The following is a 13,718-nucleotide window of genomic DNA, read 5'->3' as shown; positions in this document are numbered from 1 at the left end:
ATGACACAAAGAGAATCCTTGGCTACAGGCACCCAGTGAGCAATCTCCCCCACCCCCAAATAGGCAGGCAGGTGGACTGCCCAACCACTGCACAAACACACTCACACAATTCACCAGCTACGGAAGACAAACCCTTACATCCAAGGCAGGTGTAGACAGAAGAACGTGAGTGGACTGCGTGACGTCAGCAGCATGGAGGCTGTTGTGATAAGCCACGTCGGCGTGATAGTGGTCTTCTAGCGTCATGATGTAAGTGACTAATGTGTCCACGGGGATCTTGAAAGTTTTCAGCAAGTCTCTTTCCTGGGTGGGGTGGAATAAGAGGAGTGAAGCGTTTGCTGGGAAAGTCTGGCATCAGACCCCACCTAAAAAAGGTTGCTCAAATGACTGCCGTTATCTTTCTCTTTCCCTTAGTGGAAAAGATAAAAGCGAGGGACAGAAACTTGTGGAACCTTGAGCAGCCATTACAATACACCAAGAGAGGACGAGCGAAAGGCTTCTGCCCACGCAGTGAGCCAGAGCTCTCTCTTCTGTCTGCCAGAGCCCCTTCCCAGACATCAACATTCAACGTAGATTAAAGAATATTAAGTACTCTGCAGAAAGAAAGAAAAAGGAGAAAAGGGGCCCTCCCTCTGACTGATAATCTCATGGGAACATCAGTCAGAAATAGATCGGCCTTTTCTCATCTTAGACAGTCTATTCGATCCAGTCCCACAGGCGGGTGGGGGATAGCCTAGGATCCACTGGATCACAAGTTGGCACTGCTTCCATCAAGTTGTGGCAACGGGCTCCAATCCTGGCCTCTTTGCTGTGCCAGCTGCCCACTTCTGCCCTGGCCAGAGCAAGTGGTTGGGCTGTGGCCAGATGTAGGATTGCTGGCCAGATGTAGGATTGTAGGCTAGCGATCTTATCTATTGTGGCAAAAGCATTTGTGGGATGGAGACACTCTGTCAATGCCACGGACCCAGGTAGGCTCAAGTCCATAGAAGTTTATAGTAAATATATTTACTAATGTTTGATGGCGCCACCAGGAGCCCCAACCTGCAACTCAGCCAGATCTCTCCTTAAATGTCGCCTCTGAGGACAGGGAGAGGACTTGGAAGTGTCATCCACCAGGAGACAAAACAATTTGACTCAGAAAACAGCTAAGTCTCAAACAAGCTGCAAAAAGGGCACCTCTTACACTAAAAGTGCTCAGGGAGATGAAATCATTAAACCAAAGAACTCTCCCAAAGTTGACACACTCCCTGCAAAAAGTGCCCCCCCTTCACTTTTTGTGGAATCCTCCTTGTTTTTTTGACTTGCTTCTTGTATACAACTCCATATGTATTGAAGTGATACAGAATAATGAATCCAAAACTGACCTAGAAAGGCACACCTCAAGCTTCAGCTCCATATACAAGTCTTTGTATATCGAGGCAATATTGCAGCCCAAGCCAGTAAGAGGGTGTGAGCATGGGAAGAGGACACAGCAGTGCGAGCACACGTACCTGGAATATTGTATACATGATGCAACTGAGCGACCGATTGTTGGTGTACTCGGCGACCCGGAAGATGTTAAGGCCCCACTTGTTTAGGTGTTCCAGTTCCTGTAAGAGCGTAGTGGGGGGACAGTTGTTACTCTTTTGCCACAATGGGTTTCAAGGGGGAAGGAGGTCACCAGAGCAGAGATGTGGAACAAGTGAAGAGAGCAAACCCCATGGTGTGTTCTCCCTGGCAGTCCAGCTGGATCCTGAGCCGCCATTCCACACCAGGGACATCACCAAAGGCAAGACTGAAAAACCATGTCACCAAGGAGACTAGGAACATTGCCCTCACAACCGCTCCAGAACACCCAACATGGCTTCAGTCTAAGAGGCCATTTAGGGGCCTGGAAGCCAGGCAGTGTTTACATCAGTCCTGCCCAACCTGGTGCCCTCCAGGCATTGCTCAACTGCAACACCCATTCATCCCAGACCACCGGCCAGGATGGCTGGGGCTCCAAAACATCTGGAGCTCACTAGGGTGGGAAGCCTAGTTTAGCTCATCTGTTTTGAGTAGTCACCAGTAACACTAAAATTTAGAGACACAGAAGCAGCAAGGTTTTGCCAATAAGGTTTTTTTTTTAATTACCACATGCAGCTGGCTTAGAAATCAAACCTGTGAGCAGCTGAGCTTCTTCTAAAGCTTCGTAGCTCACGAGAATTTAAAAATGGAACAAAAAATTCATAGGTCCACCATGATCCTTTCTTCTCATTCTGTCAGTCTGAAGACAGCTCCTTAGTACTCCATGATTACGTATGCTGTGATTATGCAAATTATGCAAACTACTTAAACAGGAATTTTCTGCTAAGGCAGTGGTTTGCAAATCGCTCCCCGCTGTGTGGACCACCTGAATGTTGCTGAGGGCCTTAGCTGACTCATTGATCATTTTTCTGCCTGTTGCAGTAATTGCAATGCACTTGAGCTAGATGCCGAATGATTTTAAGTTCCATTTTAATCGCTTCTTTTATTTCTTACATTGTATGAAAATCTGAATCCCATAAAATTCATATTGTAATACAATAAAATACAATATAAAATAAAAGAAGTAATAAAAATATAATTTTAAATCAAGATGAATATTTAGCGCAGGCATGCTGCAGACCACTTGGATGAAGCTCATGGACCAGAGTCTGAGAACCACCTGCACCAAGAGAAACATTGCCTCTTTTTACATTTCAGTAAATATTCCCTGCTGCTATAAAAGGACATTATTGGACCACTTCCTTCGGCCAACAGCACTGTATTTGTGTTAAGGGTGTTGTTGAGCTGCACACTCTGGAGCTTGACTTTTAAAGATGCCAAATCCAACTTTTTGTCTTGGTTACTCATAGGGTGTGGCTACTGGTTTAACACCACCCTTCCAAAAAGCGAACACTTACTTGCAAACATAGCAGATGCGCTGAGTTGCCCCCAAGAATGGTGTGTGTGACCTGGCCAGGCTGACTTGTCCGCCAGCCCCCACCCACCAGCCAGCCACCTTACGTTCATGAAAGTGACACACCAGGGTGAAGACACTTCGCCCTGGTGTGTCCTTTTGAGGATCGCTGAGGAATTTGGGGGGCAGCCCCCTCCCTGAAAATATTGGCAGACCTCACCGCCCCCTGATGGTGCCCCTGAAATACAGGCATGGTAATTTCAGAAACAGTGGCTTCTGTTGCCTTTGCCGTATTGAGATAGCACTGAGAGTATTTTGATACTATGGGGTAGACTGTAATTTGTACAACCCTGTTTAATTTTTTTAAGTGCATAAAGAGTGTTTTCTGTGGTGCTCTCCATATTTTGTGAGACTGCAACTCCTATCATCCCTGATCTTTGGCTATGCTGGCTTCTGCAGCAGCTGGGAGTCCAACCACACTGCCTATCCCTTTGAAGGTTTATGACTACACTTATATTTGTACTTACTGCTTCTGACTATACTGTTATGACGTCCAGCCAAGACAAAATAATAAACTTGAATTAGTCCATGAGACGTGCCTAAGCACTGGGTGGACACTGCCACACAATGAGGTGGCCATCCTAGTGTAAGTTAAGGACATATTTGGTGGAACTGTCCTAAGATTGTGAATTCCTGGCAAGAGGTATTGACTGAGTCTGGACATGACATTCCCAGCTTCCAAGCGCTGAGGCTGCCTGCTTCCGCCTTGTGCCCTTTCCTCGTGTTGCAGCTTCAGAAGGTCATCCCAGGTCATTTTAAACCACTGTTACTCATTAAAAACAGACAACAGCTCCCAGTTTTGGACATAGCAGGCAACTGCGGCTGAAGAGACCGAGATTGAAAGAAGGAAACCAGCACATGAATGGGAAGCGGCGAGTGAAATGCTTGTAACTGGCTTTATGAATTATGGCTGATTAAGCCAAGAATGTTACTTCCAAGCAGGTCCTTTACATCATTTATAAAGCTAAAGAGCTGTGTCGTCTTGGGCTGATGAAATAGAAAGCAAGTCCCAACAGACACCAACTGGCTAGGAATGTGCAAACTCAGTGGTGGTAAACCTCTCTGGTCAAGTGTGCCACAAGTCAAGCCCAAAGTATGAGGAAACACGAGGCCTCGATAGAAAGTGCTGCACATGCAGATCTGCATGCTCTGATGACCCCGTCCTTTTTGCCTCTAGCCCAGGGATTGGCAAAGTTTACCTTCCCCGGGCTGGTTCACTCCAGTGGAGATTCCTCTGTGGGCCGGATTGCACGTGCGCCCATCATTTCTGGCATCTCCGCAGACGTGATTTCTGGCGCCACAGAAGCAAGCACGCGCGGGGACCTGCCTAGCGGGCAGCTTGGTTCGGGGAGGCTCATGGGCTGGTTAAACAACCCCCGTGGGCTGCTTGTGGCCCATGGGCCTTAGGTTGCTGACCTCTGCTCTAGCCCATTGAGCCTGGGAGTAAGAAGCACGACAGTGCTGGAGAGGCAAGGAAGAATACAGGCCTGACTCTGTATTACCCACTCTTGTCCAGGCATATTGCAACCTCTCACTTCCTGCACCTGTTCTGCCGTGACCATCTATTGTCTAGTTGCTAAGCTGCCACTAAACTGGCTGTTTTGGGGGGGAGGGAATGGAGCACTCAGAAACTGGGCAGTAGATTATCAAGGGGAATGGTTGGAATGTTACGTCCATTAACAAATTAACTACGTACTATAGGCATGCAGGTGATGGAGAAATATTGGCTCAAAGACAAAACAATCAGTTTTATTCTGGGTCAATGGAGAGAGCTCCCATGTCTTCTCTATACTACAAAAGGCAAGAAAGTACTGTTGCCATATGCCTGGAATTTCCCGGACATATCTGGCATACTGCAGCCGGAAGCAGCGCCCGGGTGGAAATCACCAAAAATGTCCAGGAAAATGTGGACATATGGCAACCCATGTCGGCAGTGTTGTTTTTGGTGATTTTCCTTAAAAATAGTTCAAAAACTTCTTTTTTGCTAATTTGCCAAAAAACGCTCAACAACTTTGCCAAAAACGAAGCTCTGGATTTTCACTGTTTGAAATATGGCAGCCCTAGTACTGTTGGTTCTGGAACCAGAACAGAGCAAAACTGGATTCAAAGAAAGTCCTGCCAGAGTCTGTGATCTGTGACCCAGAATCCCCTTCAAAGCTAGATATACCCTTTGACTTTCCACACCAGCCAATGCCCATAATATGGGTGCCAGCCTCCTGCCGCCGCAAATCTCACCTTACTGAGCGGCTCTTCCTGGTCAGTTTTGACCCCAAAGCGGGGAATACTGGAATTGGTCAGGCTGGAACTGTGCATGAGTTTCTTGACTCCGCTGATCTGGCACATGGGTTGCTGCCTCTTCTTCTTCTCCCGCTCTTTCTGTGTTGGGGATGGAATCTCCACATCGTTCTGCTTGTCTGAGGATGAAAAAAGACTGCATCTGAGAGAGAGAAAGAGGACAAGGGCGAAAGACTGAAGGTGCCACTGTCTGACCTGCGCAAGAATCTCTCTGGGCAAACGTGAACCAAGGGGTTACATGACGTGGGCAGCAGTTCTGCTCCATCTCTCCAAAACAACAACAGTGCCTACATCAGGCAGAGATTCATCGCTAGCTCACATATTCCAGCCTGAGCTCCTGGAGGCAAAAAGGCCAGTAGTCCCAGTCTCCAGTGCCCTGCACAGAAGCCAGGATAGTTCAAGAAAGGATGGGTGGTCTATGGATGCTGGGTTAAAGACTGTACATGGGCAATAATTTCTCAAGGGACTTGGGAGGAGGTATTGTAGAGCCTTCAGTTACAGAATCATAGAATTGTAGAGTTGGAAGGGACCCTGGCAATCATCTATTCTAGTCCAACTGCTTGCAGTGCAGCATTCTCAACTGAAGTGTCCATGACAGATACTTAAAAACCTCCATGGAAGGAGAGTCCATCACCTTCCAAGGGAGATCCTTCCACTGCTGAACAGCTCTTACTGCCAGAAAGATCTTCCTGAGTTTTAATTGGAATTTCCTTTCTTGTACCTTGAAGCCATTGTGGTGCACACAGTTAGTCCTGCCCCACTGTGGTCATACCAATTTAGCAGGTTTTTTCAGGGCTTTGAGTTGTGCTCAGGAAAAGCATAAACAACTCCCGAGAAGTGTAACCAGTGGTGCTGCAATAAAAGTGTGCATGCTTTGGTCTGATTGCTGAAGGCACCTACTGGATAGTATCAATGTGGGAAGCAGCATGGAAACTGTTTTTATGAGAGTGCTGCTGCCATTATGAATAGTAAAATGCTGAACTTAAGGAGAACATTGTGGTTCAAGCAAATCCTTAAGGAGAACATTGTGGTTCAAGCAAATCCTTAAGGAGAACATTGTGGTTCAAGCATAAAACCCTGAATAGGTTAGAACTCAAGTGCTTGAAGGAACACCTTCCCCCTTCCCAACCAACCAGTGCTGTAAGATCTGTAGGCCATGACAGAGCAGGGCTTTCTCAGTGGTGGCACCCTGCCTATAAGAGTCTTTCCCTGTACGGATTTGGTGGTCCACCACACTATTTTAATTCAGGCAACAGCTATTTATTTATGCAGGGCTTCCGTCCATCATGGGAGTGACAGCTGCATCACTAGTTGCTATATGGCATTGATTACTATACTGTGTTGTAGATTATGGTTTTAACTTTGTTTTTAATACTGTACTTTGTGGAATCTGATAAGCCCCCTGGGCTCCATGTGAGGAAGGGCAGAATGCAATAAACAGGTAATGCTGATGTCCCCTCTTTTCCTCGCTCCTGAAGGCACCTCAGGGATTGGGGAGAAAGGGGACGGCAATGTATTTCCAATACTCTTCTACACCTCCTGCAATAGGCAGGGCAAGGGTCAGAAGCTGGCCTGCTTTTCCAAACCTGACCTAGCCTCCTGTACTCTCAAACTGACCATAGACTTCAGGCCGCCAAGAGGCAGGGTGAAATGCAAACCCAGGAGCTGGCTTCAGGAAGCATCTATTTCCCACCACGAATGCAGGTTCCTGACAAACTTCACAGAAAGGTGGTTTGGGGCAGCCGGAGGCCGTGGTTATATTGAGGGTGTAATGAGCAGGGAGGAACAGGTTTGGAAGATCTGACCTCATCCTGCCACCTGCTCTGCTCAAGGCAATGGAACCCAGGACAGATTGGAGAGGAGTTGCAGTGGGCAGGGAGGGTTGCGAAAGGGGCGGCGCCACTGCATGCCCACTTGTCAAAAATGACTAAATTAGTGAAAGATAAGCAGCACAACTCTCCACTCTAGCCTCACCCATACAAAAATGCATCACCACACATTGATTCAATTCTCCAAATGCTCCCTATCCATCTCTCTCTCTGTAGCAAATCTAGCCTATTTTTAAAAATAATAATAAAAATAATTTTTAATTATACCCTGCCCTCCCCAGCCAGAGCCGGGCTCAGGGCGGCTAACACCAAATCACAGTAAAAAGCATGCTAGGGGGGAAAGGAAAAAAAACCCACCAATTTAAAATACAGGTTAAAATGCAATTTAAAATGCAGCCTCATTTTAAAAGTAGCCAATAAATCAAGACCATAAGGGGAGGGAAACATAAGGGTCAGACTGAGTCCAAACCAAAGGCCAGGCGGAACAGCTCTGTCTTGCAGGCCCTGCGGAAAGATATCAAGTCCTGCAGGGCCCTAGTCTCTTGTGACAGAGCGTTCCACCAAGTCGGGGTCAGTACTGAAAAGGCCCTGGCCCTAGTTGAGACCAATCTAACCACCCTGCGACCTGGGACCTCCAAAAATGTTATCATTTGTGGACCTTAAGGTCCTCCACGGGGCATACCAGGAGAGGCGGTCCTGTAGGTATGTGGGTCCTAGGCTGCAAGGCAGTAACCCCGCCCCCATCCAACCCGCCCCCAACTCTCCAATTCCATCCATTCCTTGAAATCTGTTACCTGTGGACGAGGTATCATGCAATTGCATTCAGCCAGGACTAGAGGGCTCCACTGATCTTTTCAGGAAATGTGCACACTGGAGCTTCCCGGGATGGGGGGCAAGGATGTAGTGATTCAGGGGCTGTAGGCTAGAGGCCTCTATGAAGGTTGTGGAGCAGTTTTGTGGAGAGACTCACCCTCAGGAGTGCAGGGCCTCGTTCCCCCACCTTCTTCAAGGACCGTCTCCAGGGGCAAGAAGTCACGGGTGGGGGGCACCCACTGGGAGAAGAGAGGAGGTGGTGGGGACAGCCTGCCCAGGGGTAGGTGGCGAGCCGTGGGTGAGCCCAGCGGGGGCAGGAAGTGGGGAGGGCGCAAGGTGAGGGGGAAGTGAGAGCGGGTCACATCATGGCAGGGTAGAGCTATGCCCCAATTATACCTGCGGGAGAAGCAGCGGCAGGGGGGCCTCATGGTCGAGTGGGGAGGGGGGCAAGAGGCCCTGGGGCAAGCAGTGCACAAGCCATCGCTGCATTCTAGAGTCAGTTGCTAAGAAGCAGGATTGTGACGCCTCAGGGCACCCAGCCAACCAGCAGGCAGTGGGTCTTTCTCGCGAGGGCAAAGCAGAACCCTTTGTGGAGCCACCTCCGCTGCTCTCCAGGGCCCTTCTTCATCCCAAACACTTCCAAAAGATGAGGAGCTCAAGCCCAGTTGATGAGATCACAAGCACAAAATCAGAAGTGGCTTTCTACCAAGACTGGCAGAGTGTGAGGACATCTCTCACTCTCACGGAGAGAGAGACAGTGGCCCAGAACTTCCCATAGCTGATTTGCTAATGGAGCCATCTTTTATGCAGACAGGGCAAGAGGCCAGATTCAACCACATCTTCCACAACAGGACAGCTTCCTGGGTGACCAAGAGCATCCTGGGATTTGCTTGTGAGATGGACATAAAAGACCCCATGGGCTGCCTCCAGTATGGTGAGTGCTCCTTGACTTGCAGGCCTATTTTGCTTGAATGGTACAATCAGCTCAGAGAAAGCAGACTCACAAAGAGGCACAGGCAGAGATGGGAACAGAAGGGGTTCCTCTCTTTTCCTCACCCCAACTACAGTCATACCTCAGGTTAAATATGCTTCAGGTTGAGCGTTTTCAGGTTAAGCTCCGCGGCGACCCAGAAGTAACGGAACATGTTACTTCCGGGTTTCGCCACTCGCGCATGCGCAGACGCTCAAAATGACGTCACAAAAAAGACGTCACGTGCATGCGCAGACGCAGCAAATCACGACCCGTGCACACGGAGATGTGAGTTGCATTTGCTTCAGGATGTGAATGGGGCTCCGGAATGGATCCCGTTTGCATCCAGAGGTACCACTGTAGTAGATCCCTTTCCCAACTCTGAGCTAGGAAGAACTCAGAAGTCCTGGCTATTTCCTACAACATAATCCCACGCCTATTTCCACACAGTCAAGCATGGGATCCAAATATCCCAGCGTTTCCCAGACGCAGTTCTATTCTTTCCTGCTAGTCGCAACTTCCTCTGCCAATGTCAGAAACCACCCAGGTTTTCTCCTGCTCTGTAGGGCAGGACTCGAACCAATGGCTTCAAGTTGCAAGAAAGGAGATTCCGACTCAACATCAGGAAGAACCTTCTGACGGTAAGAGCTGTTCAGCAGTGGAATGAACTCCCTCGAGTGGTGGTGGGCACTGCTTCCTTGAAGGTTTTTAAGCAGAGGTGGATGGCTATCTGTCACAAATGCTTTAGCTGAGATTCCTGCATTGTACGGGGTTGAGCTAGATGACCCTTGGTGTCCCTTCCAACTCTATGATTCTGTCATTCTCCTCGCAGCAGCTCTATGCCAGCAAAAATAGTCTGGGCTCTGGGCCAACCAGCTAAATACCAATAGCCTAGATTTGATCTCTCTTTCTTTGATCTCGCTCACCTTTTGCACCTCAGCAGCCTTTACTGCCCCACCACCTGACCTGGGCAGGACATGCCGCAGTTGCTTATGTGGAGGAAGAGCGAGTGTGAATTCTGGCCCCAACACAACTTGCCGTTGGCCTCAGCCCTCAGCCTAAGTTCCGGCTCTCTCACAAGGCTCCCATTGAAGGGGCCGTTTGCATCAACATTTGCTTAAGGCTGGGTATTTGCATCTGCTGACGTCAATGGAGGGCTGGCTTCTTGGGAACTTAGTTAATGGAGGCACCCGGGAGTTTGCCTTGAATGTCCTCAGCTACCGACTGCCTTTTTCTGGCTCAGGGGAGCGTGTGGGTCTGTCGAAGAGAGATACAGGGAGGAATCTCCAACTCAGCAAGTGCCCGAATGACCACATATACTTGAATGCGTTGTCTAGACACTGTTTTTCTTATGTCAACCGTGTACACACCACAGAATGTGAGCTGCGCAGCATGGATTTGTGTCCATGACAGTGTCTGGAGGGGAAGTGTTTGCAAATCATCATATGTGTGCCTGAAGTGTCTGAAATGCCTCACAGTCCAATCCTATGCTCCTTATCCATGGATTTCAGGGTGCTTTAATCAGAGTAAATGGTTTAGGCTCCAATCCTACACTCGCTTGCCAGTGAGTTAAGTCCCACTGAACCCAAAGGGCCTTACTTCTGAGTGGAAATATCTAAACTTCCACTGTTAATCTGCAAGTGGAAAGAGCGCAGCATTAGCTTGTCCAGCCTCACATGGCATGGCCAGCCCTCAAACACAGGAATCTGGATCCTGTGGCAAAGAATTTGGATCCTGTGCAAAAGAGGAGGCACAGCCCCCAAGGGTGCTGGTTCCAGCTCTTGCACCCAGAGTTGTCCAATAGCTGAATTTCACTGTGCAGGACAAATAATCTGAAAGTGGAAATGGACATGTAACCTTGGCGTAAGGTGGGGTTATGCACTGCCTACAGAACGCTAAGCTTACTAGGAAAGCTCAGCCACACCTAACCGCGAAACAAAAAAACACTGAAGCAAAACGTTTAAACAAGATAATGCAAAAGAAACAAACACAAATGGGATGGAAGTGATATTGAATAGGGAGGGGGAAAAGGTGCGCCAAAGTTTCACTCTCACATATTTAAGGTGAGAGGCGGTCTTTTGGAGATCCTGCAATTTCCAGCAGTACTTTTCTCAAGGTGGTGAACACGGTTCTCTTCCTCCCCATTTCATTCTCACAACTATCCTGTGAGGTAGGTTAGGCTAAGTGATGGTGACTGGCCCAAGGTCACCCAGCGGGCTTCATGCCTGCGTGGGGATTCGAACCCTGCTCTCCCAGGTCCTAGTCTGGCACTCTTAACACTCCAACCACTACGCCACACTGCCTCTGAACTGCTGAACTGTAACTCAGGACAGCATAGTAGTAAGTCTCTTGGAGGCAAGTTTGAACGTGGATGTCCTCTGCCCCCTTTACATTACTTTCAACTGTGTGTGTGCTTGAATACGCAATTCCAGCCACGTTCTCACCGTAGTCTTGGGGAACTATGTGAAAATGGAACTAGAAGTATCTTCATCCCACTCCCCACCCATTCAATGCCTCACCGATCATCAAAAAGGGGGTGCTTGGGGGGTTATGTATGTGAACATACAGTGGACCCTTGGGTTACGTTACCTTCGGGTAATGTAACTTTTGGGTTGCGAATGTGACAAACCCGGAAGTGTATACTTCTGGGTTTCGTCGCACGCGCATGTGCAGAAGCGCTCTGCACGCTTCGCGCATGCGCAGAAGCGCTCTATCACACCGTGTGTGTGTGTACAGAAGTGGTGCCTCTAGATGTGGACTTTTTGGGGTACAGATGGACCCCCGGAACGAATTAAGTTCATATCCGGAGGGTCCACTGCATTCATAAAACTTCACCTCTGCATTTGAGCTCAACTCTAAGGAAAATAACGTAATATTAAGAGATATCCCTGAAGAGATGCCTGACAAATTTTGGGTTAGTTCATTGTTAGACTCCGACAGGTAATATGAGAGCCATTTTTAGATTACAGCTAAGCTATGCAGACAGACCTAAATACATTTTAATCAGAGCCTATGACAATGGACTGGAGAGATTAAAAATCCTACAGGCTTTATGGCAAAGCTCTGAACTTTCCATTTCAGATTCAATTCCTCCTTTATCAGAAACCTTAAAGAAATGTACAACTTTAATGTTTGCCATGGGATTTTAGATTTAAATTAATTATTTTTCCATACAGGCCAGACAATATATGTTTATATCTCAGAACTATCCCCCCCCCCATGCCATGCACATACTTTTTAAACAGTTTAAAGAACGCTAATAATCCTGAGAGCCAAATTGTGTAATGGTGATGTATGAGCAATGAGGAAAGTTGATGCTAGTTATTATTATTACTTGCCTATCCTGTGCTGCAAAAGAAAAGTATACTAGGCATTAATATATTATTATTATTGCTTTCTTTTTCTTTCAGGGCCTCAACAGTCAAAAGGCACCTTTACACTCACCTAAGAAGGTGTTGGAAATATATTCAGAGACCTGGTTTCCAGAGCGGCTCATTTCAGAGAGGTGGGTTAGTTCACGGTTCAGCATTCTTTTGAACTGTCAGACAGAGGGGGAAAGAGAGAAGAGGAAGGAGTTAACATGGGTTTTCTGTCACATACACAGGAATGAACAGGTCATGCAATTGTGTGTCACTGTATATGACTTACAAGACAGTCTGAATTTGAACATGTATGCATACACAGGCATTGAGAAAGAGAACAACAACTAAAGAAGACGTTATTGGATCAGAACAAAGGGCCCATCTAGGTCAACATTTGGTTGGCACCGGGGCCAACAAGATTCACATGGGAAGTCCAGAAGCAAGACATGAATACAACTGTCTCTGAGGCAAACATCATGGCCAGATGATGACAGCCACATGGTCCATGAATACCTGTGAGCCACTACTTGTGTGTAAATGCGTGTGAGAATAAACATGTGTGCCACATGTGTGTTCTTCTAGTCCAGGGGTGGGTAGCCTTTGGTCCAGTTGCTGTTAGGACACCAGTTCCCAACATTTCTGGCCATCCTGGGTGGGGCTGATGGGAGCTGGAGTCCAACACACAAATAAGTGTGTGTGTGTGTGTGTGTGTGTGTGTGTGTGTTAATTAGGTTCCCCACCACAGTGCAATGGATTTCAAACTGTCTTCCTAGGAATTACAGCATTTCTAAGAGGGCTTCCTACTGAGAAAACTGCAAATAAGCTTGTTTTCCACTTCCAATCATCTCCTGCCCACTGACCATGCTAGACTTCGGCTAGGTTCAACTGGCCTGGCCAGTTCTCTTGTTTGAATAGGGTGTGTGCACCCAATAACATGCACTGGAACCCTTTGTAACACATGCAGGGATTCACTGGCAGACAAACCTACATTAGGGTAAGAAGCTTGACAACTGACACTCTTAGTAACACACATTACCCTTGCCCATGCATATATTTTCGTGTGAGTACACAAGCATGCATGTAGTGGGATTCAGACTTTTCCCGTGTGTGGAGATGCTATTGTGTAGATGTGGAGGTACAGTGTCTCAGCTGCACAAGAACGCTTGTGGAAGCATGTGATGCATTGATATGCAGTCATGAGAACTCACAGACTTCTATTAATACTGTTGCAAAAGTTGGGTGCCACTCCCAATCTCTGCCAAGCCATGGCAAGATTCCAAGGAGGTTCCAGGATCTGTGCTTGTTTGAGATGCAAGACACAGCAGAGGCTGTCATAGCCTTAAGATATATGGTTTATTCACATATATATACTTTTAATCTGCGTGGAGTCCAGGAACTCAGCTACATTAGTAAAGAAACAGCGATTTGAATGCGCTATAAATATGTAACACCAGATGGCGCCAGAGAACAGGAAATTTTAAAACACAGTT

At 47.6% G+C, this 13,718-nt stretch overlaps 1 protein-coding gene and 1 long non-coding RNA gene across 7 annotated transcripts in view; one reads left to right on the top strand and one right to left on the bottom strand.

The window, feature by feature from the left end:
• Window positions 1-13,718, bottom strand: part of PDE4A (phosphodiesterase 4A) — a 353,439-nt gene that overhangs the window by 24,576 nt on the left and 315,145 nt on the right. For all 6 annotated transcript variants that reach the window (XM_080988119.1, XM_080988118.1, XM_080988120.1 and 3 more), the window contains 4 exons: window positions 12,311-12,404; window positions 5,195-5,373; window positions 1,491-1,589; window positions 139-303 (listed from right to left, as the gene is read on the bottom strand). In XM_080988119.1, coding sequence (XP_080844245.1) covers window positions 139-303; window positions 1,491-1,589; window positions 5,195-5,373; window positions 12,311-12,404 — 537 coding nt within the window. The remainder of the gene's footprint in view (window positions 1-138; window positions 304-1,490; window positions 1,590-5,194; window positions 5,374-12,310; window positions 12,405-13,718) is intronic.
• Window positions 8,414-12,795, top strand: LOC308467002. The gene is made up of 3 exons (XR_013981051.1): window positions 8,414-8,830; window positions 12,277-12,371; window positions 12,471-12,795. It is a non-coding gene; the product is annotated as an uncharacterized lncRNA (long non-coding RNA).

The sequence above is a fragment of the Podarcis pityusensis genome, assembly GCF_964106645.2.
Source record: "Podarcis pityusensis genome assembly, chromosome: 17".
Taxonomy (NCBI): Eukaryota; Metazoa; Chordata; class Lepidosauria; order Squamata; family Lacertidae; genus Podarcis; species Podarcis pityusensis.
This window is presented reverse-complemented; position numbering and strand designations above follow the sequence as displayed.